At 53.8% G+C, this 25,049-nt stretch overlaps 2 protein-coding genes across 6 annotated transcripts; one reads left to right on the forward strand and one right to left on the reverse strand.

Annotated features, from left to right (window-relative positions):
• Positions 1-673: 673 nt before the first annotated feature.
• HIPK4 (homeodomain interacting protein kinase 4) lies at positions 674-7,057 on the forward strand. Its single transcript, XM_006215011.4, has 4 exons — positions 674-1,426; positions 3,895-4,251; positions 5,218-6,063; positions 6,580-7,057. Exons 1-4 carry the CDS (start codon positions 962-964, stop codon positions 6,757-6,759), a joined length of 1,848 nt encoding a protein of 615 aa, XP_006215073.1. The 5' UTR covers positions 674-961; the 3' UTR covers positions 6,760-7,057.
• Positions 7,058-7,731: 674 nt separating this feature from the next.
• On the reverse strand, positions 7,732-25,042 carry PLD3 (phospholipase D family member 3). 5 transcript variants are annotated; one of them, XM_006215012.4, is made up of 12 exons: positions 24,905-25,042; positions 15,065-15,156; positions 14,891-14,965; positions 14,660-14,802; positions 14,011-14,194; positions 12,538-12,658; positions 12,329-12,456; positions 11,003-11,203; positions 9,602-9,741; positions 8,849-9,014; positions 8,278-8,377; positions 7,732-8,186 (listed from the first exon to the last, which is right to left on the reverse strand). In XM_006215012.4, the coding sequence occupies exons 2-12, from the start codon at positions 15,089-15,091 to the stop codon at positions 7,999-8,001; spliced, it is 1,473 nt and encodes a 490-aa protein (XP_006215074.1). In that variant the 5' UTR covers positions 15,092-15,156; positions 24,905-25,042; the 3' UTR covers positions 7,732-7,998. The 5 variants fall into 5 exon arrangements, with proteins under 5 accessions (XP_006215074.1, XP_015104044.1, XP_072823132.1 ...); XM_015248558.3 differs by lacking the exon at positions 24,905-25,042 and adding an exon at positions 15,729-15,805; XM_072967031.1 differs by lacking the exon at positions 24,905-25,042 and adding an exon at positions 15,707-15,794.
• Positions 25,043-25,049: the final 7 nt, after the last annotated feature.

The following is a 25,049-nucleotide window of genomic DNA, read 5'->3' on the forward strand; positions in this document are numbered from 1 at the left end:
GTTTCAATGTAAATTTCCTAACATCCTCTTCCCCAAACTGTCCCCATTCCTATTCACGTCTCAAGAAACCATCCCATCGTTACCCAGGCCAGAGCCTTATCCTGCACGGCTCCCTCTTTTCCCCTATACCTGCCAGTTGCAGGGCCTGTCTTCCTGGCCTCCTGAGTGTCTCGTCCACCTGCCTCGTCCCCCACCTCCGCCAACTTCTCCCACCTGAGCCTGCTGCAAGCTCTGGGCCTCCACTCTTGCCTCCTCGAATCCACTCTTCTTCACACAGTAGCTTTGACACTCCCATCTGACCCTGCCCTCCCTTGCTCAAAGTCATTTTGTGGCTCCCCACTGCCCTCAGAACAAAGTCCAAGCTCCTTTGCCTGGCATTCAAGACCTTTTGCAACCTGGTCCCATATCAGTCAGACCTACCCCATAGCAGCCACAGGCAGAGGCAGGTGTTTTCTGAGCAGAGACACACACACAAATCCTCTAGCTCAGGAAGACAGTCTCTCCCCACGTGTTTGGGAATGTCCCATTCCTCTCTGCCCTACGTCCACAATCAGACTCTCCTCCCCTTCACCTGTCCAGCCTCTCCAGTGTTCCGCCCCTGGATGGGGGAGGGGGCACTACTTGCCACCCCACCCCCGATTCCAGCGAGGGCCGAGGGTCTCCAACAACAGAACCAGAGCCACTCAGCAACACTGGAACCCATTCTGGGGGGCCTGGGGCCCCTCATCCCAAGCCAGGAGGGCTTCGGGGGAGGGGTGCAGCCCCTGGCAGACTCGCTGTGCGGCCCAGAGGTCTGGGGGTTGCCAGGGAGGCAGGGGTGAACCTCACAGGGCAAGGGACGAGCGCGGTTCTCTTTCCGCCACTGGGGGAGCCTCAGAGCCGGCGTCGGGGCAGGAGGCTCCGGAGGCAGAGCCCGTGGGGCAGGGGTGTTGACAGGGCAGTGTCCGGCGACAGGGGCACCATGGCCACCATCCAGTCGGAGACTGACTGCTACGACATCATTGAGGTGTTGGGCAAGGGCACCTTCGGGGAGGTGGCCAAGGGCTGGCGGCGAAGTACTGGCGAGATGGTGGCCATCAAGATCCTGAAGAACGACGCCTACCGCAGCCGCATCATCAAGAACGAGCTGAAGCTGCTGCGCTGCATGAGGGGCCTGGACCCGGAGGAGGCCCACATCATCCGCTTCCTTGATTTCTTCCACGACGCCCTCAAGTTCTACCTGGTCTTCGAGCTGCTGGAGCAAAACCTTTTCGAATTCCAGAAGGAGAACAACTTCGCACCCCTCCCCGCCCGTCACATCCGCACGGTCACCTTGCAGGTGCTCAGAGCCCTGGCCCGGCTCAAGGAGCTGGCCATCATCCACGCCGATCTCAAGCCTGAGAACATCATGCTGGTAGACCAGACCCGCTGCCCCTTCAGGGTCAAGGTGAGTGCGGCTGCCCAGGGGTGGCAGTGTCCCTTGTTCCTGTCCTCTCCCAGATTCCCCCAGCCCTGGATGCTCTCCTGACGCTGAAGTCTCCCTTGTCCCTCACTTGTCTCCCAGCCCTGAGGTCTCCCTCCCTGGCCTCGATGCCTCTCCCCACCTCCTGTCTCTGAAATCCTCCCCATCTCCCTGTCCCAATTCTGACATCGTCTCCCTCCAAGACCTGAGGTCTCCCCATCCTTGTCAGGTCTTAGCTGAGCTAACGGGCAGGAGCAGAAAGACAGTGAGGAGTGACTGAGAAGTGGGCCAGGTGGGAGACATGGGTGGGTGGGACCAGTGACAGGGCAGTGAGAAGAGGAGATGTGGGTGAGTTCTGGGTAGATTTTGGAACAAGACTTGCTGGTAAATCTTATGTGAAGTGTGAGAGAGGAGGAGAGGCTTTCATCCTCCCTCGAGGGAGGATGAAAGCCTGCAGTCCCTAGCGACTGGAAGGATGGCGGCATCATCCTGAGTTTGTTCATCAACAAACCTTTTCCGAATGCTTGCCGGGCACACAGGCACCTCCTTGGTGCTGTCACAAGTCCCAAGGTTCCCCGATTCCGGCTCTGACCCCTCTGTCTGCTTTTGGGTTTGTTACTATCTGGTGATGGGTCTGAACTAGGAGTATAGTGAGGGCAGGGCCAGGAGCATTTAGGTCACCACTGATTCCTCAGCATCTCCCAGCCTACTGCTGTCGTGTAGTCAGTGCTAAATGAATGGCAGAGATACAGGGAGATACTGAGACAGGAAAAGGGAGATCATTCTGCCCCAATAGGTGGAGGGACAGAGACTCAATGAAGCAGAGATTCTCACAAACACAGCAGGAGACAGACAGGACAGATCCATGACACCTGGCCAGCGCTGGTCTCCCCGCTGCATTTGTGGAATGAATGAAGGGATTCCATGAATATGGACTGAGTGATCAGGTCATTCAAGCTCTCTAAGATTCAGGCCTCAGCTGTCTGTGTTCAGAGTCCAGGTTAATAACCATTTTGTCACACTGCCTTCTGTACACAGAAGGTGAGGGATGGCTGAATCAGAAGCAGAGAAATTACAGGAGGGATCCCGAGGGAGGGGCTGAGACAGGATCACAGAGATTCAGAGTGAAAATGGCAGATTGCTCCCCCGAGAGGCATCGGGAGAGACAAGGACCTTCCGGCATTCACCACGTTAGTGCAACAGGTGTTCATCAGCACCTGTATGTGCCAAGGGCCAGTGTGGGGTGTCACTAAGTGCTTGATGATGAAGACAGAATAGAACCTGGGCTTCAGGGAGGTGACACAGAGATGGAGAGAGAGAGAGATGAGAGACAGACAAGTGATGAAGAGGCAAAGAAAGAAAAGAGAGAGACAAAGGAGACACAGAAAGAAAGAGCATGATGGGGTAAAAAAGCCCATTCATTCACTCTTTCCTGAGCCCCTGCTGTGTGCCAGGTGCTGGTCCAGGTATCTAGGGATGCAGCAGTGAACAGACAAAATCCCTGCCCTCGTGGGACTGATGTCCAAGTTGAGTAGAGAAACAATGAACTACATACAAAGGTAGCATATAGTATGTGAAATGGCGTTAAGTGCTATGGAGAAAAGCAGAGGGCCAGTAGGGTGGATAGAAAGGGTGGGCTGTGCTGTTTTTGATAGGATGGTTAGCAAAGACTTCCCTGAGAAGGTGACATTTGAGTAAAGAGTTGAGGTGAGAGAGGGAGCCATGTGGACATCTGGAGGAAGAGCATTCCAGGCAGAGGGAATAGCCAGTGCAAAGGCCTTGAGCTGGGAATGTGTCTGGCTTGTTCAGGGAATAGCGAGAGGCCCATGAGGCTGGAGCTGGGTGAGTGAGGGGGAAGGTGGGAGAGGGTGAGGGTGGCAAGGGGACCGGGCAGATTGTTGGAGGCTTGTGGGCCCGGGTGAAGACTTTTATCACAGGATGTGGTAAAGCCACAGGAAGATTCTGCGCAGGGGAGGGAGGTTGTCTGACTCAGGTGGTCACAGGGACCCTCGGGCTGCATGTGAGGAGCAAACTGGAAGGTGGGGGTGGAGGGGAGAAACAGGGAAACTGGCAAGGAGGCCCCTACATTAGTCCAGGAGGGGGATGAGAGGACAGGATCAGGGTGGGGCCGTGAACAAACTCAGGATGCAGAGTGGGCAGAACAGCAGGAGGAATCAGCAAGATTGGCTGATGGCTAAAGTGTGAGGTGAGAGAGGAGAGAGGATTCCTGACCCTCATGGGTGTAAGTTCTAGTGGAGAGAAACAGAGACAGAGAGACAAATACGCAAACCAGAGACAAGGACTGGAGGAGATGGATAGGAGCATTAACAAGAGATAAGACTCACAGACGCAGTGACAGTCAGATGGCTGATGAAGGAAGACCCTGGTGAGAGATGCCAAGGGAGGCTCAGATTGGCCCTCCTGGCCCATGTGCCTCCCTCCCCACTGCTCAGGTGATCGACTTTGGCTCGGCCAGTATATTCAGTGAGGTGCGCTATGTGAAGGAGCCGTACATCCAGTCACGCTTCTACCGGGCCCCTGAGATTCTGCTGGGGCTGCCCTTCTGTGAGAAGGTGGACGTGTGGTCGCTGGGCTGCATCATGGCTGAGCTGCACCTGGGCTGGCCCCTCTACCCGGGCAACAATGAGTACGACCAGGTGCGCTACATCTGTGAGACCCAGGGCCTGCCCAAGCCCCACCTGCTGCACGCCGCCCGCAAGGCCCACCACTTCTTCAAGCGCAATCCCCACCCTGATGCCACTAACCCCTGGCAGCTTAAGTCCTCGGCTGACTACCTGGCTGAGACCAAGGTAGGGGGGCAGGGGGGGTGGGGAGGGCAGTCAGTGTGGGGGCTGCCACATCAAGAAAAAAAATCTAGGCTAGATCTCAGAGAGGACCAGGAGCTTGGGGGTCAGCTGCGGGGGCTGTCACAGCAAGAGGGCTCTGAGTGAGACCCCAGGTGAGACTGGAAGTCAGGGCAGCCTGTCTGCCACCTCTGTGGCTATGGTCATCAAACTTGTGCAGCAAGAGTCTGGGTGAGACAGCAGAGAGGACTGGAAGTTTGGGCCAGCCGTGGGAGCAAGAGAGGAGTCTGGGTGAGACCACAGATGGGACTGAAAGTACATGGCAGCTCCTCTGATAACTCCTGGGCCAGTGGTTGTCAAACAATTTGGCAAAGATGGTCTGGGCTTGACTCCTGGGAGGCTCGAGGGCTGGGATCAGATGCAGAAGCAAGAGGGGTCTGGAATTGATTCCAAGGAGGACTAGAGGGTTAGGACAGCCCTTCTACTAGCCGCTGTTCGGGACCGGACCCACGGCCTGTGGGGGGGGGGGACTGGAGGGCTGGGGCAAGGTGTGAAACTTGAGCCAGTGAGAGCAGAGAGAGAGGGGAGCCGGAGGGTGGCCAGGGTGTAGGTGGTGCTGGGATTAGGGCCTCCCCAGAGCTGTAGGATCAGGGCACAGTAAAACAAATGATTACAGTCAGCTGTCCTTCCTGCAGCAGTAGGAGGGCTGTGGATTAGACTAGAGGGTGTCTAGTGTTAGTGAGCAGGTATGGTCCTCCCAGCAGCAAGAGAGCGCCAAGTCAGATCATGGGCAGCACTGGAAGTCAGGGTTCCGGTGTGTGGACTTCATAGCCACAAGAGAGCTCTGGGCCAGACTGGAGGGCAGACTGGAAGCTGGGGTGGGAGGGTCATAAGTGGGCCCCACAGCAGGGGTGCCTGGGGCCCAAGGCTTGGACTCGGTGTCAACCTCTGCCCCACCTTACGTCCCACCAGGTGCGCCCGCTGGAGCGCCGCAAGTACATGCTCAAGTCACTGGACCAGATTGAGACGGTGAATGGCGGCGGGGCAGCCAGTCGGCTGACCTTCCCGGACCGGGAGGTGCTGGCGGAGCATGCCGACCTCAAGAGCATGGTGGAGCTGATTAAGCGCATGCTGACATGGGAGTCGCACGAGCGCATCAGCCCCAGCGCAGCCCTGCGCCACCCCTTCGTGTCCATGCAGCAGCTGCGCAGTGCCCACGAGACCACCCGCTACTACCAGCTCTCACTGCGCGGCTGCCGCCTCTCTCTGCAGGTGGAGGGCAAGCCACCCACGTCGGTGGTGGCTGCTGCAGAAGACGGGCCCCCCTACTACCAACTGGCCGAGGAGGAGGAGGCTGTGGACCTGGGCAGTGTGGGGGGCAGCGGGCCTTTTTCCCGTGAGAAGGCACCAGGCATGCAAAGGGCCATCAATCAGCTGGACGACCTGAGTCTACAGGAGGCAGGGTGTGAGCTGTGGGGTGAGACCCGTGCCGATGTGGTCCCCGACATGCTGGTCCCACTCAAGGCAGCTGCCGCTGGCCGTCGGGTGTCTGACCCCGGCCCCGAGCCCATCCTGGCCTTCTATGGCAGCCGCCTGGCAGGCCGCCACAAAGCCCGCAAGCCACCCGCAGGCTCCAAGTCCGACTCCAACTTCAGCAACCTGATCTGGCTGAGCCAGGCCTCTCCTGAGGATGACACACCAGGCCGGGGCAGTGGCTGGGCTGAAGGAGAGCGCCTAGGGGCCTCCGCTGAGCCGCCTGCCATCCCGCAGCGGGAGGGGGATGGGCCAGACATCAAGGACATGACCATGGAAGTTGAGGTGAGCTGGGCGGCAACCAGGGTGCGGGTGGTTCTGGGATCAGGGCCTCCCCAGAGCTCTAGGATCAGAGCACAGTAAAACCAGCCTTGCCTCCCACACAACTAGATGGCCTGCCACAGGGTCCAGCATCTGAGGCCCGCCCTCAGGATGTGAGGAAGCTCAGCAAACACTAATCTGTATTCACGCTGTGTAAAAACTCAGAACACAGCAGTCCACAGACAGGAAGCGATAAAGCCCTAGTACTCCCAACAAGCCCATCACAGCTCGCCCACCCAGGAAGACATGACAGACCCTCAGCAAACACACCTTCGGGACAGAGGAAGGTCTCAGCACACATTATTTAAGCCTCCAAAATGGATGACGGTTCAGCATGTACAAAATTGTCCTCAGGAAGTGACAAGGATGCAGTTGGGACCAGAAGGAGTCCATGAGGGGCAGGCTGGTTGTTCCTCAGGGCTGGTGGGGGTTGGGGTGAGGGGCACTTCTTCGCTGATGCCCGTCTCTTCTCCCCAACAGAGGCCAGGCCCTGAGCTCTTCGACCCCAGCAGCTGTTCCGGGGAATGGCTGAATGAGCCAGAGTGGACCCTGGAGGGCATCAGGGGGCCACGGGCTCAGGGGCTCCCACCACGCCACACCCACCCACATGGTCCACCCCGGGCCACTAGCTTTCTGCAGCACGTCGGCGGGCACCACTGATGGTGACCCCACCCCTGCCCATTACTGGGGGCTGTGCTAGTGGGGCTGGCATCCCCTTGTCAAAGCCATCCCCTGAACCGACAAATTATTCTTACAGAAAGATAGTTATCAAGAAATTCCCCACTCCCCCCACCCACGGCGCACGCCTGCACACACACCCCGAACACAGGAGGTTTTTGGGGTCTGGCCCCTGGCCCCCTTGGCCAGAGGGACACAGGGAGGGGGCTGTACCCCGCTGGCCCTGAGCACGCTCTTGGCCCTGCTGCCTCTGTTTATTTCAATAAAGAACTGTTTAGCAGTTCTGCCTCATGCCTGTCCTCCCTGCCTGAGGCCTGGACTGGTGTTGGGGTGGGGTTCAGGCTGGGGTCCAGGCCCTGCTCTCCAATGCTGCCCCCAGCCTACCAGTGGCTCAGGCTGGAGGCTGTGCTTGGCGCACTGACCCATCCCCTAGAGAAGCTCAGTGCCTGGCACACAAGAATCCACCCTCAGAACATTCTTGGTGTTCAGCAGGTGACAGGTTCAGCCAAATGCCAAATTCTCATCATCTGTTGGCCTGTGTCTGCCAAAGGTTACAGGCTTGGCATGCACTCATCCATGCTCGGGACATGCGAAGTGTAAATTCACTTGGCAGGTGTACATTTCACGCTTGGTACATGCTCTAGTGTCCAGACATGCGAGTCCACCCTGGGGATAATGCAGTGGCTCAGCACGTGCTCATCTGGCTGGGAACATGCTGAGCGTGCAGCACACGCTGCCTCATTCTGGTTATACGAAGTCACACGTGCATGCTCAGCACATACAGGCCGAGGGCTCAGCACTTGCCAGTCCACACTGGTCACCTACTGAGGGCTCAGCACATACCGGACACATGCTGAGGGCTCAGTGCACAGGAGGATGTCCCCACCAGAGGCCCATGCCAGCTGTCCCCTACCCCGACACCCTACCTCACACCACTCAGTCAGGCACAGGCTGTACAGATAAGTTATTTACTTCTTATTATGATCTTGGGCCCTCTTTGCCCTTGAAAGTGGGGTGGGCCAGGGGGCCGGGCCCAGCATGCACCCCCACTTCTTTGGGGGCTAACCCCTCCCCCAGCTCGGCTGGGTCCTCTGGGGCCACAGCGTCAGGCCAGTAGGGGCAGAGGTAGAGGTTGGAGAGCAGGGGGGGAGCCTGTTAGAGCCACAATGGGGCAGACAGAAGCAGGGGCACAGGGACGGGGACTGTCCGCTGGACCGGGCCTCAGAGCAGGCGACAGGCGTTGCCCACGCTGTCGGCTGAGGTGTCGAGGTCGTGGCTGTAAGGGGAGTCCCAGTCCCTCAGGAAAACCGCCTCCAGCTGGCTGCGCAGGCCGCCCCGCCCGTTCTGCGTCACCAGCAGAGAGGTGCCCGCCGTCTCAGTGAAGTAGCTGCCGGACCAGTTGGAGGTTCCTATGGGGCGGGGGTGTGGGGGCAGAGAGTCAGGGCCCCCGGCGGTGCCTGGACCCCCTTCTGTCTCCCCGGCGGCCCTCAGAACACTCACCGATGTAGGTGGCACGTTCAGTAACCATGTACTTGTTATGGTTGACGCGGGCATAAGGGATTCGAGCCTGGGCCTCATCCGCAGGGACCACAAAGAGTTTCTGAGGGGAAGGGGGAGATGCAGGGTGGGTTAGAGAGCCCAGGGTCTAGGATGGGGTGTGGAACCAGATCTTCAGGACTGAGGACTTGGCTGCTTCCCACGGGGCCTTGAGGGCAGGAATAGGGCCAGGTGGAGTGGGTACTCAGTAAACACCGACTGACGGGGAGGACCTGGTTGCCTCATATGCCACCTCTTCCCTCTAGAATGGCTCCTATTCCTCCCCCAGGTCTTACATCCAATGTCTCCTTTTCCAGAAAGTCTTCCATGGCACCTTAACTTGGGCAGGTGCTTCCCCTGGGCTCCCCAAACCCGGCCCTGACCCCTCTGCCCACTCCCTCAATCCTGGCCCCGATCCATGGTGCCCCCCAACCAGGCACAGACCACTCTGGGTGACAGGTGAGCACCACGAGAGCTGTGTCCCCAGTACTGCCCTGCACAGGGGCTGAGGGGTGGATCTGGGGTAGGTGCTTACCACCTGGATGTCAGAGTGGGTGTGGTTGTCACGCAGGGCAGCCAGGGACAGCAGAAAGGCCCTCATGGATGGCTCGGAGTGTCCCCAGCAGCTGATGAGCAGGCGCACCTTGACGCCCCGCTCGTAGGCAGCCCGCCGCAGCCCATCGTCAATGGCAGGCCAGAACCTTAGGGAAGGGAGTGTGGGCCACAGAGGAGGCCTCACCTCAGCTTTAGGGAGCCAGGCCTGGGAACCCCCAGGCTCCAAGACCACCCCATCTCTGGCTCCCAGTCCTGCTGCTGCAAGCCCAATCTTCCCATCATCTTGTCTGCTGACTCCAGACTACCTGCTCTGAGCCCCCAGAGCCCAGTCATCCCCACTTCCCGTCCCAGATCACAGAACCCAACCCTGCCGCCCCAAACCTGAATACTTAGTCCCATCTCCCAAGCCTCTCATCCCATTTCCAGCTTAAACTCCTGCCTCCTACCTCCAGAAATCCCACATCCTGCATCCTCTGCCTTAAGACTCCAGTCCCCCACCCCACCTCCAATATTCTCATCCTTTCCTCTGTTCCCTTTGCCCTACCTCAAGTATCCAGACCCACTCTCCCTGTCACCTGTCTCCTCTGCCTCTTGCCATGGTTCCCCCTCTGTCTGTCCTCTGGCCTTGGCCCCCTGCCTGCTTTCTGGGCCCCATCACCCCTTCTCCCAGCTCCTTCCTCTTTCACTTGCAGTGGCTCCCTTCCCCAAGCCCTGTTCACGCACCCAGCAGTACCTGCGCGGGTGGGAGAACTCCATGGTGGGCAGGTAGTTCATGACCGCGATGTAGATGAAACTCCGGGCATTATCCACAACGTTGAGCAGGGCCTTCAAGTCTGGGGTGCGGCCACTCGGACACAGTGGTGGAGGCGCACTCTGGGGGATAAAGGGACAGTCAAGACACGTGTCCTGCCAGGGGTGCCGTCACAGTGGACTCCAGTTATAGACAGCTCGTCATGAGCCAGGTCCTGTGGGTCTCACTGAATGCTCAGCCTCCATAAAGGGGAGAGATAATTAACACGTCCCTTACAGAGGTGAGAAAATGGAGGCGCAGAGAGGGTAAGTGACTTGTCTAAGGTTGCACAGCTGATAGATGGAGACAGGATTTGTACCTAGGCTGTCTGGTTCCAGAACTTATGCTTTAACCCAGCGATTCTCGACATGAGGTCCCTGATCTGGCAGCAACAGCATCACCTGGGAACTTGTTAGAAACGCAGATTCTTGGGCCTTGCTGCACATGGCACAGGGAATCAAGGTGCTGGGGTGGGGCCCAGGAATCTGGGTTTTAACAAGCCGTTCTGGTGATTTTAATGCATGCTCAGGTTTGAGGAGCTCCGTTCTAGTCACTTTTGTCCCTGACTTGCTCACAGTTCACCCTGATGGCACTTCTCACGTGCCCACCCACACCAGGCTCTTCACCTAGCTCCCTCCATCCTCACGACAGATGAGCAAACTCAAGCTCTGAAAGCAGAAGTGGTAACGGGGGAACCTTTCATCCCCCGTGGGAGACCACTGGAGCAAATTACCCCAATGAGTCATCCCTGCATCTGTGCCTTAGTGTGGCCTTCCACCATGATGCTGGGGTTGGCCAGGTGACTTGCTCAGGAGAACTGAAGGGGACCCAGGTTGGCCACCCCAATTAGTGAAAATATCAACAGCTAAAAACAGCCCTGCCTTGTCCAGAGTGCCACAGGCGACGGTCGGCATTGTCCAATAGAACTTTTCACAGTGATGGAGATGTTCTCTATCTGCCTGCCCAATATGGCAGCCACTTGCTGCGTGTGGCTACTGAGCCCTTGAAATGTGGCTAGTGTGACTGGAGAACTGAAGTTTTATCCACTTTTTATTTAAATTGATTTAAATGGAAAGAGCCATAGGTAGCTTACACCAAGGGCTCGACCTTGCACGGGCTCTCCTCATTAGTCCTAAAAGATTGTAAATATTATGATACCCACTTCCTAGATGAGACCAAGGCCTAGAGATGTTGGGACACAGTCCAGGCCCCTGAGTGGGCAGGAATGATGGCTAGTGGTCAGGACTCTCCCATTCCCACCAAATTACTGAGCAGGGCTAGATGGAGGCCATGACTGAGGGCATGTGGCTGAGGTGTGATGGGTCCCTCTTCCCTCGGACTCACTGCCAGGTAGGCCAGAGCAGGGGTTCCGTTGAGGCAGATTTCCATGGGTGTCTCTTGATTGTAGCGGGTGTCATAAGGCCGGGGCCAGGTTGATGGGATGGAGCTGCCTGCCTGGCCCAGGAACCAGTAGGCCTCGAAGATCTTGGTCAGGTCTCGAGCTAGGCAGCTGCAGTTGTACATGACCACGCCCAGCTCCTTGACCTGAGGGAGGACAGTGCTGAGGGGGCTGGTGGCCCAGGACTCACAGGTGGCACGGACACTTGCAGATACTCCCCCTCCCTCCCCGGTCTCCTTTCCTGTCCCTCACCCCTCTATCTGCCTGTCTCTCCTCTTTCTGCCCCCTAGCTCCCCCTTTCTCCTAACTAGAGTCCTGGTATAGACATGAACTTGACCAAGACTGAAGTCTTGAGTCCAGTTTTGGTGACGATCATTCAGTTATTCTGAAGCTCCAGGTTGCCTGAACCTTTGCACATGCTGTTGCTTCTACCTTCTGCTGATTTCCTACCCAGTCTTAAGTCTTAGCTGGTAGTTTCCTCCTCCAGGAATCCTGCCTTGACTGTCCAGACTGTGCCAGGCATTCCTTGAGGCTCTCAGGGTCCCTTGGGCTTCCCTCATCACTCTCTCTGGTGACAAACCTATCTCCCCATTGACTGACTAGGAGGACAGGCACAGGGGATGTCTCAGCCACAGCTGTATCTTCAGCATCCACTCTGCAGAGCTGGTGAGATTAGGGGCTTGGGAAATATTTGTTGAGCAAATGATCATTGCCTAAGCTGTACCCCTCTCCTGTCTTCTGCTAATTCTTGCAGATCCTCTAGGTATCAGATTAGTTGTCGCCTCCTCTGGGAGACTTTCCTTGATACCCCAGGTTGGGTCCCCCAACCTGGCCCTAGACCCCCGTGCTTGGGCTTCCTCCATTCCAGTCTTGACCCGTCTGGGAGGACACTGCCTGTGAGAAGCCTGTCTCTGTACTGGGAGCTCCAAGAGGTACATCTGTTACTGCCATGTTCCCAGGATCAGAATAGGGCTGGGCTTAGAGAAGGCACTCAGGGAGGGAATAATGAAGGTCAAATAGGTGGGCAGAGCTTTGAATGGCCTGTAGATGGGCTGGTAGTTGCCACTGAGGGGCTTCCATGAACAGGGGGAGGGCAGTGGAGGACTGGATTGGTGAGGCCTGGCAGGAGGTGGGAAGGAAGCCATTGCAGAGGCTGGAAGGAAGCCATTGCAGAGGCTAGATGGAGAGGACTCTGGGGTTAAAGTGGGATGCAGTTGGAGGCCGGGGCAGGCAGAAGCCTAGGAGGGCGAGTGGGTAGGGTGCAGGCAGACCTGGGTCAGGGAGCGCCAGTCCATGTTGGCACTGCCGAGGTAGAAGTGGGTCTGGTCTACCACCCAGAACTTGGTGTGCAGGACACCATGGGTCAGCTTCTGCATGTCCACCATGCGGACCTGGGCACCTGCAACCGACAGGGGTGGTGGTCAGGGACTGGCTGGAGCAGCCCCAGGCCCAGTCAACCCCCAGCTGTCCCCTAGCTCACCACTTTGCAGCAGCGCCTGCAGGTCCGCCTGGGGCTGAGGCCCGTTGGGCTTGCTCACGGTAATGCGGACCTTCACACCCCGGGGTGCCAGGGCCTGTAGCTGCCGGAGGACCTCTTCACCCTGCAGCGAGGGGAGAGCCTCTGAGGGGCTGGACCAGCCAGGTCTCCAATCCCATGCCACACCCCCATGGAGTTGTGTTGAGATTAGGCTTCCAGGACTGATCAGGCTTTATATTAGCCAGTATACTTAGGGAAGGCTTTGCAGGTTAAGGTATTAAAATCTTTCTTTATCTGTTTTAATAACTGGCTGCTCTGAACCCTGCTAGAACCTCCCTGCTACTCCTGCCCTTCACAGGACCTTCCCAAGATCCTGACTTGGAAGCATCAATGCCTGACACCACAGGGCTTCTGGGCCCATTACAGGATGCTGGCGGCACAGCGCAGACTAGGGGTCTGGGAAGATATGGGTGAGGCTTGCTGATGCCAATAACAGTCATAGTAACAGCCAATGATTCCCGGGTTTCAACTCTGAGCCGGGCCCTGCTTCTAAGCTTCTTCACATCTGAACTCATTGAATTCTCACCACCCTCACTGATGAGGCAGGTCTGAGTATATCTTTAGGTGCAGATGAGGCAACTGAGCATTGACGAAACCAAAAGTGAAGCAGGATTTGAACTCAGACCGTCTGCCTCCTGTGTCTGTGCTTTGCACTTTGAACCACTCCAGTAGGAACCAGCAGGGTATGGGCACTCAGATAATTTTTAACTGGTTTATATTTTTTTCAGGCAATGCTTAAAGACCCCCACAATTTTAATTAATTGAAGCCTACCTCTGACAAAGAGAGGCAGCAGGGAAAGAGGATAGATTCACTGTGCTTTTTAATGAAGGACTTATCCAACCACCCAGGCTGTTCCTTTTCAAATCCTGAAGTATTATGTTTAAGTTTCCAGGCCCTAACAAGGCTATAATAGCAAATGCTTATAAAGGGCTGGCTTTGTCAGGCACTGTGCTATAATTTGCAGGGATTGGCTCATTTCATCCTTATAAGAGGTGGGTGCTAGGTATTGGCCCCATTCTACAGATGAGCAGACTGAAGCCAGAGAGGTGAGGTGACTTGCCCAAGGTCACACAGCTGGGAAGTGGCAGCCCGGCTTGAGACTGGGCTGGTACTCACTCCATATTTCCATTTCTTTGAGCGACAGGACTGGGGTGACTTATGGGCAAGTGATATCTGTCAGCCTAATCCCTTGTAACCAAACCCACACCCTGACATTCAGAGGCCTCCAGATGACCATGACAAAACACCCCCATCCAGAGGGCCATGTGAAGACAGTTGCTCCCAAACACCTGTGTCCAGCTTGTTGTGTGAGACATGCCCACCTGTCCCCTGAGCTTCAGGGGAACCCCCTTTGCCCCCACCCCATTGCCTCCCACCACCCCCTGCTGCCAGCCAGGGCCCAGGTTGCCAGGTACCTGCTGGGCAGAGGGCTCCTGAGTGTGGGTGTCATTGTTGGTGAGGGTCCAGTAGAAGGAGGCGATGTCCAGGCTGCTGTGGGCACCGGCGAGCAGGCCCAGCCAGGCCTGGCTGGTGGATGGGTTGCCCGTGGAGGCATTGGGGAAGTCTAGGCCCTCGGGAATGCTCTCCACCAGCACTGCTCTGGGGGGTGGGGGGAGGCAGAATCAGCCATAGGGGGCTGGAATGTGAGTGCTCACTTGTCTCCCCAGGGAGTATGGAAGACTGTGTATATTTTTGTGTGCCTATACTCAAGATTCTCTGCATGTCTGTGTCTTTGTCTTTTCAGAAGTGCATATGTGGATGTCCATGTGTGTGCATATGTGTCCACAGATGTGGATGGAAGATACCATGTGTGTCTGTGTGTGCCTTTCTGTTCACTGACAAAAGATGATGCTGTGGCTGCCATGGCAACAGTGTGGGGGAAGCGGGTGAGCATGGAGGGAAGAACCTGTGATGATGGTCTACTTGGAAGTCTGCGATCTCCTCACTCTGTCTCGACTACTGGGTGCAGGCCCTGCTTATTGCATGTTGACAGGTCCTCAGTTTGGCAGTGCCCCTCCCCCCACCATTCGAGGCTCCCTGCTCCCACCCTCTGCTGCCACTTACTCGCAAGGGTCATAGCAAGGGGCTGGGCGCTGATTGGGCCCGAAGAGATGCAAGTCGCCGTATTCCCATAGAAACAGCTGAGTCATCAGGGCACCAAAGCCCACAACTGCCAGGATGAGGACCAGCAGGACCCAACGGGCTTTCTGTGGGGAGGAGAAGGTGATCAGCCAGCCCAAGGCGGGCAGCCCAGCCCATGTCTGAGACAGAGTGAGGGTGGCAGTGGGCTCCTACCTTCTCTGCAGCCTTCCAAGCCTCGATCTCATTCATGGGAAGTTCGTTGGCGGGCTCCTCGGCAGGCACCTTCAGCTGGGGGATCAGGATGGTAGGGGGGTGACAGGGCAGTTCAGCAAGACCCCCTCCCTCCACTGGGCCCAGCCCCTCCCCCGAGGTCCCCCATCCACCTACCTCCTGGTACATCAGTTTAGGCTTCATCTTGCCAGGCAGCTAGAGGATTCGCAGAGCCCAGGTGGGAAAGTGGGTGTGTCAGAGTCTCCAAACTGTGGGGGGAACAAAAGCTGGCAATGTGTGGGGGTGTTCTAGGCTTTTAGGGGACATCACAGAAAGCAGATCAATCTCGGGCTCACAACACTCATTGGGTCGCCTTGTCTGTGATCACGGGGGCCACTGGCACTGTGCCCGTAACCCCTAAAGGAGGAAGCTGACTGCTGGTCAGCAGAGATTTCGAAATTCCTCAAGGTCCAACCCCTCTGCTTTCCTCCCTTCCCTCTGCAGTGCGCCCCTAGCCCTACTTTAGTGCGCCCATCCTGCCCCTCATTAGCGTCCACACTGCTCCCCATTAGCACCTTCCCTTCTCTGAGCTCTAACCTATACATTTCCAAAGTGACAGCTCCGGATTGGGTCAGCAGAATCCCAAATCTTTGTGCCTGGCTTTTTCCAGCCCTGGGATTACTCAGAAGTCATTTTCCAGGTGGCTCCTCTGCCTCTACCCTCAGGTGCCCACCAGACAGCTCAGGCCAGGAGCCCAGGATCATCGGGGCCTCCGCGCCAGCCCTCAGCCCATCCCCCAGTCATCCTCCCTTACCCTACCCCAAAGGGGCATCGGCCTTACGCGGCAGGCGGCAGCTGCTACCTCCACGGGGCCCCAGCTTCTGCCCCAACAGGCTGAGCAGGGGCGGGAGGGAGGAGGGGACGGGGCCCGAGGGGGCTCCGCCCACTGCAGCAGGGAGTCTGCGCAGTGAGCCTGCCAGTCCGGGCTCACTGCAGGCAGAAGGGGGGCCTGGCCCTCCACATATGGTCCAGCCAATCTGGCCGGGGAAGGGGGAGAGTACATGGCTGAGCGATCGGCTTTGCTACACTCCACTCTAGAGACCCCCATGTGGGTTAGGGAGGCCACAGGTAAAGAGAGAAAATCCCACATCTTTTCTCGTCCACAAATCTTGTGGACTTTTGTACCATAGGCATGTATTAACTAGTCAGAAATAAATACATAAATAAGATTAATGATTTTAAAAATTATAAAATACAATGGAATGATCAAGGGGTAATAACATGATGTAGAGATGTAGCGATAAAATCAGCTTAGAAGACACAGCCCACGCTACGGGAGGGGACGAGCCGGGTGGGGGAAGGAGATGGTGGGTGTTCCGTTGGAGTCTGTTTGAATTGCAGTCAGTATTTGATTTTAAAAAAAGAAAAGCCAACTGACATTTTGATAGGGATTTTTGAACTTTTGTTTCTTAAATCCAGGCTCTGGCTGGAGGGATAAGGAGGGTTTCCCACCTCCCATCTCCGAAGCCGGGTTTAAGGCCACAGCTGGAGAAATAAACTGGAGGACTCCTCCCTAACCACCTCTCTCAGTGAAAGAGGGGCAAGATCCCTTCCGCACATCCAGACAGGAAGTCAATAGACAAATGCAGAAAAGGATTATATTGAGAGAAGCAACAGCGTCAGAAGCGGTTGCCTTGGCAGCGGGATTTGGGAGTGGGTCAGGATTGCTTTTTATTGTACACCGCTTCCCTTTTTTTAAACTTGTGAAATATAAACGACTTACAGAAAAGTAGAGAAAACATCTCTGCGCAGGATAAAAAATAATTATAGAGTGAACACAGGTGTTGCACGTCCCAGGTTTTGTCACGTTTAAGGATCAATCACGCGCATGCATTAACGTGATTTAAAGAAAGAAGGAAAAAAGAAAATTCCAAAAGGGAGCTAGGTTCTCCCCTTACCGCAATATCCAGCCTAGATCTGAAAGGATAATTTGGAAACCCCTCCCCCCGCAACATCTGATCCCAGATTGTCAAGGGCAGAAGATACCTCCTAGGTCCACTTCTCTCATTGCAGGGAGCCCACCAAATGGGGGTGGGTCAAATGGATCCAGCAAGAAATAGCAACAGACTGAGGTTATCTGGAACTCCAAAGGTCACCAAGGGAAGCAGATGATGTCTTAGATGTGGCTGACCGCAATGTTGGGGTGGGGGCGTGGGGTGGGGAAACAAGTCTGCCTTTTATTTATCTATTTGTGAAAGCCTTGGTGAAAAATGTTTTAAGAATATAGGGTTGGAACAGCAGATGATGGAACATTAGGGAAGCTAAGATAAAAACAAAACTGTGAGGATTGGGACTAGATACAAGGATTCCTGGGAACTGGGATGGCCACTAATAAACCAAAAATAGGAAGAAAATAGACGGATTTCATTCAATTTGTTAGCGACCTTTTGCCTCTCAAATTATGCAGTGATGACAGGTCTGTAAAGATGGGTTTAATTTTGACTTGTTATATTTTTATCAAAGCAATCCACTTAAGGTATTTAAAAAGAAAGCTAGGACTGGAGAGGCGGTGTGGATTGGATTACGCTGGTGAGGCAGTTAAAACTGCGGCTTCCAGAGCCAGATGCCTGATTTTAATGAGCCTCAGTCTGTATGTGACTGACCTCAGAGAAGTGACAATGCATCTGTGCCTTGGCTTTCCCATCTGTAAAATGGGCATGGTAACAGTAGTGCCTACTCTTCACAAGGCTGTTCATTCATTTTGCATACATTTATTGAGTACCTGTGCAGCAGGTATTGTTTTAGGTACTTGGGTTATCACTGTGAACAAAACAGACATGAAGTAAGACAGAAAGAAAGAAGTTAGGAAATCAACTAAATGTTAGAAGGTAATGAATGCTACTGAGACTCAGGGAAGAGGGACAAGGGTCAGGGTAGGGTTGGGATTGCTTGCAATTCTAAATAAGGAGGTCAAGGAAGGCCTGAGAAGGGGATACCTGAGGAAAAAACTTCAAGGAGGGGAGGAAGGGAGCTACATGAAAATCTCAGGAAAGAATGATCTAAGCAGCGGAACAGCCAATGCAAAGGCCCTGAGGCAGGAGTATGCCTAATAAAGACTGGAAAGAGCAAGGAAGCCAGTGTGTCAGTAGTGGAATGGTGAAGTGGGGGGCAGGGAGAGAAAGGACGTAGTCAGAGAGGTGACAGGACCGGATCATGTAGGGCTACATGGACTGTGGCAAGAAGGATAGGGGCCATCATGCAGGTTCTGAGCAGAGGAGGGAATGTGGTGGCCTCAAAAAAGGTTATGTCAGATGTGATTATCACTCCTGGCACTTATAAATGTGACCTTATTTAGAAAAAGGGTCTTTGAAGACGTAATTAAATCAAGGATATGGAGATGAGATTATTCTAGATTACCTGAGTGGGCCCTAAATCCAAAGGCAAGTTTCTGTAAAAGAGGCAGAAGTGAAGACCATGTGACTAGGGAAGCAGAGATTGGAATGACACGGCTGCAAACCCAGGTATGCCTGGAGCCACCAGAATCTGGGAGAGGCAGGGAATAGAATCTCCCCTAAAGCCTCTGGAGGGAGCACGGCCCTGCCAACACCTTGATTTTGGATTTCTGGCCTCCAGAACAGTGAGAGAATAAATCTGTCTTTTTGAGCCACGCAGTTTGTGGTACTTTGTTACAGCAGCCCCTGGAAACTAACACAAGGGTTTGCAGGCTCCCCCTGGCTGTGTCAGGAACAGACTGGGGGCTGTGTGCATGTGTGCAGGGGCACGAGAGGACAGAGGAGAAAGGGTGGACAGGACTAGGGGGTGGGCAACCAAGGGGAGAAGAGTAGATACAGTCTGGGTTGCATTCTGAAGGTGGAGCTGATGGGATTTCTAATCAGACTGGACACAGATTCCAAGTGAAGAAAGGAGGCCAGGAGGCCTCCAAGGGTTCTGATCTAAGCATCTGCAAGGATGGAGACACCAACAGCTGATTTGGGGAAGAGTGAGGAGTTAAGTTTGGGGAAAAGGTCAGAAATATATGTATTTTTAAATAGTAAATACATTTTTATGTGTTTGAATATGTAAAATCTGAGATGTCTAAAATCTATCCAAATGGCTCCTTCAAACTAAAGGAATTAATACCTATCAAGTGCATAGAATGAGCATGCAGGAGGTCCTCAATAAATGATTGCGTGAAGGATCCTATAAGCCCAAAAGAAAAAAAGGCATGGTTCCCTCTGCCTCCATCCTCCCCACCCTTGCCCAGGCAAGATGGCCTTCATTTACTATCTTTAAAAGTTGGGGGCCCCCTCCCCAACATCCCAGTCTCCACAAAGGACTGTGGCCTCAGCTGGAGAAGTATCCAGCACCCCCAACCCCAGCTCCCTAGGGGGAGTGGGCAGGATGAAATGGAAGGTGGGCACGGGCAGCCGGGCACAGACAGAGCCTGGCTGGCATTCTCTGCTCATCTCAGTTCCTGGGTACCCACTCCAGGGCTCCAGTGCAATGTTCAGGCTGGCCCTTATGCCCTGTCCCCTTGGCTTGTGCCCTGCTGACTTGGGGTGTGACATCACAGTCCACAGAAAAAAAAGAGGAAGCAAAACCCACTGGGCTTTTGAGACACGTGTTGGGTCACAGCTCCCTGAACACTCCGCCTCTGGTGGGGGTGGGGGTAGGATATTTGACCCCTGTTCCACAGCAGTACTTTGGAGTGGAGAGTCCTGGGTTCAAATCCCACCTCTATCAATTTCTTACTGAGTAACCTCACATATGGGGCTTTACTTATTTGAGCCCTGCTGGCCTCATCTATAAAAGGAGGATCATCTTACACCCGTCTGGGGAGCGTCTGGGGAGCGGTGGCTGGGGGATCTCTGAATGGTTTAAGGGGGAGGGTCTGGCAGTCCCAAAGCCCTGGGTTCAGCTCTCAGCTCTGTGTGTTCCTGGGAGAAGAGGCTTCCTTCTCTGAGCCTCACTTCCATTCTCAGAACAATGGGGAAACTAAAATACCAACCTCACATTTGCAAGGAAGCGTCAATGAAACCATCCATGGCAGGCAGGTAGCACAGTAAACGCCTGGTACAAGCTGGCGGGTGAGGTGTGTCCCCTAGTACCCTGTACACACTTCTATCACAGATAGACTTGTATGTGTCCCTTGAAAACCTAAGTCTATGTCTAATTTATTCCTCCACCCCACACCAGTACATTGTAACCACTCAATAAATGTTTATTGAAAACAGAAGAAATGAAGCAGCAGAAAGCCCTCCTTAGATGTCTCTCCAGATCCAGTGACACTTGATTCATACACAATGATAAGTGGCTTGTGTTCTGAGCCCAGAGCAATAGGATAGGTGCAGGTAATGGCATCTCAGCCTGACAGTAAAATTCAAGGTCAATTCAAGGTTCATTCAAGCCATCTGGAGTGCAAAGGAGGGTGTGGGGCCAATTAACTGCTGCAGCACACAGGAAGCACTGGACAGGCCACACCTCAGGAAACATTTACAAACCCTTGGACCTTCCATATGGCCCAAAACAGAAATGTTCTTGTGTTTAAAGGAGCTGATTTTCACTTGATTGCACAGACCCCTTTGGACTGAACAATCAATTGCCTGTGGTCAAGTCTACAGGAAACAGAACAGAGCACTGGTTTTGTAAACTTTGTTTTCTTTTTAGCAGTAGAACCTTTATTTCAAAGGACCCCTTTATTTCTAAATGCCCTTTTGAGGAAGAGAAGATGCTTGGTATGAAAAAGTTAAGTAAAAAGCAAAAATAACAAAAACACTCCATCACAAATGGTGACAATTTCTAAATTGGAACTCTAAAATCTAAGCTGTCCCACCCTTACTTAAAACCCCTGTGGCTCCCCATTGCCTTTGGGACAAAGTGCAACCATCTTACCATGTCCTCTTGGGCCCTATATGGACAGGTCCCTGCAGACCTGCCCCATCATTACAGCTTCAGTTCTCCTTTCTGACTCCAAAGCTGTCTCCGACTCTCACCTCTCCCCCAAACTCCAGCTCTGGAAGTCTATGACCTCCTAGATACCTCCACCCGGCTATCCCTAAGCCCCTTATACCCATGTCTTCAACTGCCCTTAGCATCTCTCCCAAACCTGCTCCCCCCCACAGCTCCCCATTTCAAGGACAGCTGTCCTACCCATTCTTCAGGTCTTAGCCTGTGTGTTACCTCCTCCAGAAAGCCCTGACCCCACCGGAGTTCTGGGCCTTGTCCTGGATGCCCCATAACTAACTTATCCATTTGGCTTCCCCAAGTCTCTCCTACCCACCCTCTTTCTCTCCCATCCACGGCCTCAGTCTGGCCTCTCCCACCTGAGTCCCCACTCCGGTCACCACCCTTGGCTCCCAGGCTTCACTCAACCCTTCCAATTCCTCTCTATCCAAGTCTGACTCTGCTCAAAACCTCCCTGTGGCCCCCCAGTGTCCACAGGATAAAGTCTCAGCTCCTCACTGTGGCTCCCAGGGCCCCAAATGATCTTCCCTTAATAACCTGTTGGGCTTATTCTCTTACCATCCTTGATGGCCTGGCCATACTTAATTATCTTTCAGTTCCTTGAACTGAAACCACACTTTTACCACCAAACCCGCTCACAGCTGCCCCTCCTGCCTAGCATAGCTTTTTCTCCTCTTCATGTTGCTCATTCCTATCCTCTTGTGTACCACCTCCTTTAGGAAGCCCTCCCTGACCCCCTGGCTGACCCAGGCACTCTCTTTGGCCTCTGGCAGTCTCCTGAGCTTCTGCATCCCAACCCAGATCCCTCCACCTATGCTGCCCCCAGCCTGGCTCTGACCACACTGGGCTGTCACTGCCTGGTAATGGGTCCGTTTCTCCCACTGAACTGTGAAACCCATGAGGGCAGGGCTGGCTCAGTCACTGCTGAGTCCCCAGTAACACGCAGTGCAGGGACAGTACTTGGCAGATGCTCAGTGGCCCATTCATTCATGTATTCATTTCAACTAGTATTTATTCAGTGACTATTGCTGACAAGACCTGTCTGGCAAATGGAGGTACAGCACAAAACAGAAAAAAACAAAAAAAATCCCCCAGAAGGAAGAAATTCCTTTGAGGAAGTGAGACAACAGATAAATGAGTGAAACATACAGTATATGCCTTGGAGAAAACTAAAACAGGGGAAGGGAAGAGTTGCATCACAATTGAAAATGGTTGATGTTAGTTCAAAAATAACAACACATCTGGGGCAAACAAGCATCATTATCCCTGTTTTTCAGGGACAATCACTGCTCAGGTCATTTGTTGGCTGGGAATTTGAACCCAGAGCTCAGTTCTGTTCCAGGATGCTACACTGTGGAACCATTTTATGAACACAAAGTAAGGCAGAATGTCTTCTCCTTGTCACCCTGAGGGAGGCCTGAGCCTGTGAAAAGACAGGATGTGGTAGAAAGGGTAGGGCTCTTTATGTTTATTGAAGGAGGTGCTGCTCAAAACACTTGATATTTTCAATTCTCACAACAGTATTTTTTTTAGCCCCACTGAACAGATAAAGGAACTAAAGACCCAAAGAGGTTAAGTCACTGGCACAAAGGGACATAGCCAGGAAATGGTGGAGCCAGGATTTGAGCCCAAGCTGCCTTAGGGTCCCGGGTGTAGACAAGATGCCTCTTCTGTTGTTGAACATCTGTAGATTTGTGGCACCCTCCCTCCCTCCCCTATAGTGGCTGAACCCAGTGGTGGCTCTGGTCTCTCAAAACCTCTATGAACATCCCCTCCCCTTCCGAATCTTTGAGAGGGACATTTAAGGCTTTCTCCAAATATAAAGGATATATGAGGGCAGCTTTAAGAAGAGGACTCTGGCTCTCCTTCCAACCAGGCTGCTCTTGCCAATCCATTCTTGGTAGAAGTTCTCCAGCTGCTGCTGCTGCTGCTTCAGGTCATATCACGTCACATCAGATCATGTCCCTTTTCTCCTCCAAATCCTCCCACCTTACTCAGAATAAAGCCAAAGTCTTCTCTACAGCCCATGAGACCCCAGAGGATCTGCCCCATCACTCCTCTAACCTCATCGCCCACCCCTCTCCACCCTCACCGGCCTCCTTGCTATTCCTTAAATATTCCATGCATTCTCCTACTTCAGGGCCTTTTCATCTGCGTTCTCTCTGCTAGAATGCTGTTCCCCCAGATAGCCATGTCACTCTCCCCTCCTTCAAGTCTTTGTTCAAATGTCACCATCTCAGAAAACCTTCCCTGACCACCCTACTTAAAACTACAACCTCTGCATTCCCCACGTCCCTTCTAACACATCATATGATCTACTTACCTGTTTGCTTATTGTCTCCTACCCAGGCTAGAATGTAAACTCCATGAGGCAAGGGATCTTTTTTTTTTAAATATATATTTAATTTTTTAAAACAATTTTGTTCGTTTTGGGGGGAGGTAATTAGGTTATTTATTTTTTAAAGTAGGTACTAGGGATTGAACCCAGGACCTCATGCATGCTAAGCATCTGCTCTACCACTGAGCTATATTGTCCCCCTAAGGGCCTCTGTTTTGTTCACTGATGTGTCTCCAATGCCCAGCACAGGGTTGAACATGTATGTAGATCATGCTTAATAAATATTTGCTGAATAAATAACTTGCATTTTCATTCTCAGGTTGCACATGTAGCAACTGAGGCACAGGAACCTTAAACCACCTCTGCCCAAGGTCATGCAACTGTTTAAGTACTAAATGCTAGAACCAAGATTGGAACCAGACTGTTCCAGGCCCCAAGCACACGTGGCTAATGACTATCCTCCACTGCCATGCTAAGGCAAGGTGAGTGACTAAGATACTTACCTTTCCACATGGGGATTCAGGGTTGCTGAGGTTTGACTAAGGTGTGGTGAAACCTGCCTCATCTCTCTGTACCCCTAATTCTACAACTCAAGGGAAGGTTGGGCCTAAGCTACCTATAGTCTTCCCCTCAGCATGCCTTCCTTGACTCCTGCCATGGCTAAATGCTCTCAGTTTGAGGGGTGGGGATTCACTGAATCCAACAAGATAAAGAGATAGGCATTAAGTATTCACGTGAGCAAGGTTCGTGATGGCTGATGGGCCACCCCCTCAGGTGTGGTGACGTGGCAGAGGTGAGGACAACATGGAGATCGTGATGTGGGGCAGCGTGGGTTGGCTGCCATGGCAGAGCATGTCAGGATACGGGGAGTGTGATGACACCACAGAAATGATGAGGGCAGCTGGGGGGAAGGGGGAGAGTGACAATGAGGAGGTGATGAGGGTGAGATGGTTGATAATATTAGCCCAAATCGCCACATCAAGCCGGGCATATCACAAGAATAAGCTCACTGAATCCTCACACTCATCCCTGACATAGGTGTTCTTGGGCACTTTACAAATGAGGAAGCTGAGATTGCAAAGGTTTGATTAGGTGGTCAAGGCACACCCTGGGTTAACGGCTGTAGTACCCAGTATGGTGGCCAGTATGTGAGGTGACACGGGGAAATGATGAAGACATGAAGGGAAGAAAAACAAACGTAAAGCAGGGTGGCTCCTTATGAGGAAAACTAGACGCATTAGGCACCGACAGTAACCACCAGAGAAGCAAAGGTGACAGGGAGGGAAGGAGACATGGGGTGAGGATGACATACGGGAAGCATGAGTTCGATTTAAGGAAATGGTGACAGGAGGAGTGCGAAGGTGACACGAGGGTATGATGACAATTCATGAGAAGTGAAGACTTCATAAAGGAGTAACAGCAATGAAAGAGGGGTGCAGGCGACATGAGAAGGCGACGACTTAAAGTGCGGCGGTTGCGACATTTGGTGGCAATGAGGGCTTAAAGGGAACGAAATCTTGTTAAGAGGTTGATAGCGACTTAAGGAGGGAGATGGCGACATAAGGGGAGTGGTAACCATTTAAGCAGGATGCAACAAAAGGGGAGGAATGGCGACATAAAAGGCCAGAAGACGATGTAAGAGGAGAGATACATTACAGACGAAGGACAACACGAGGAGGGCAGCCGAGGCGCCGCACCCCCAGACCGCACATTACCTGCGCTCCACGGCTCCCACTCCGGGACCCAGCCCTGCGCGCACCTTCTGGGCTGGAGCCCCGCCCGACCGCCCCCACCGCGCGCAGGCGCACTCAGGACGGACTGCGGCTGGCGGGGGCCAGGCAACTGCCTTCTTTATTGGCC

This window comes from Vicugna pacos, chromosome 9 (genome assembly GCF_048564905.1).
Source record: "Vicugna pacos chromosome 9, VicPac4, whole genome shotgun sequence".
Taxonomy (NCBI): domain Eukaryota; kingdom Metazoa; phylum Chordata; class Mammalia; order Artiodactyla; family Camelidae; genus Vicugna; species Vicugna pacos.

Coding starts and splice junctions, on each gene's coding strand:
- HIPK4 (XM_006215011.4), top strand. CDS start 962: ATGGCCACCATCCAGTCGGAGACTGACTGCTACGACATCATTGAGGTG. Junction 4,252..5,217: donor ACTACCTGGCTGAGACCAAG/GTAGGGGGGCAG, acceptor ACGTCCCACCAG/GTGCGCCCGCTGGAGCGCCG. Junction 6,064..6,579: donor ACATGACCATGGAAGTTGAG/GTGAGCTGGGCG, acceptor TCTCCCCAACAG/AGGCCAGGCCCTGAGCTCTT.
- PLD3 (XM_006215012.4), bottom strand. CDS start 15,091: ATGAAGCCTAAACTGATGTACCAGGAG. Junction 14,195..14,659: donor CCTTGCTATGACCCTTGCGA/GTAAGTGGCAGC, acceptor CCCACCCCCCAG/AGCAGTGCTGGTGGAGAGCA. Junction 8,378..8,848: donor CCCACTCTGACATCCAGGTG/GTAAGCACCTAC, acceptor CCTTCCCCTCAG/AAACTCTTTGTGGTCCCTGC.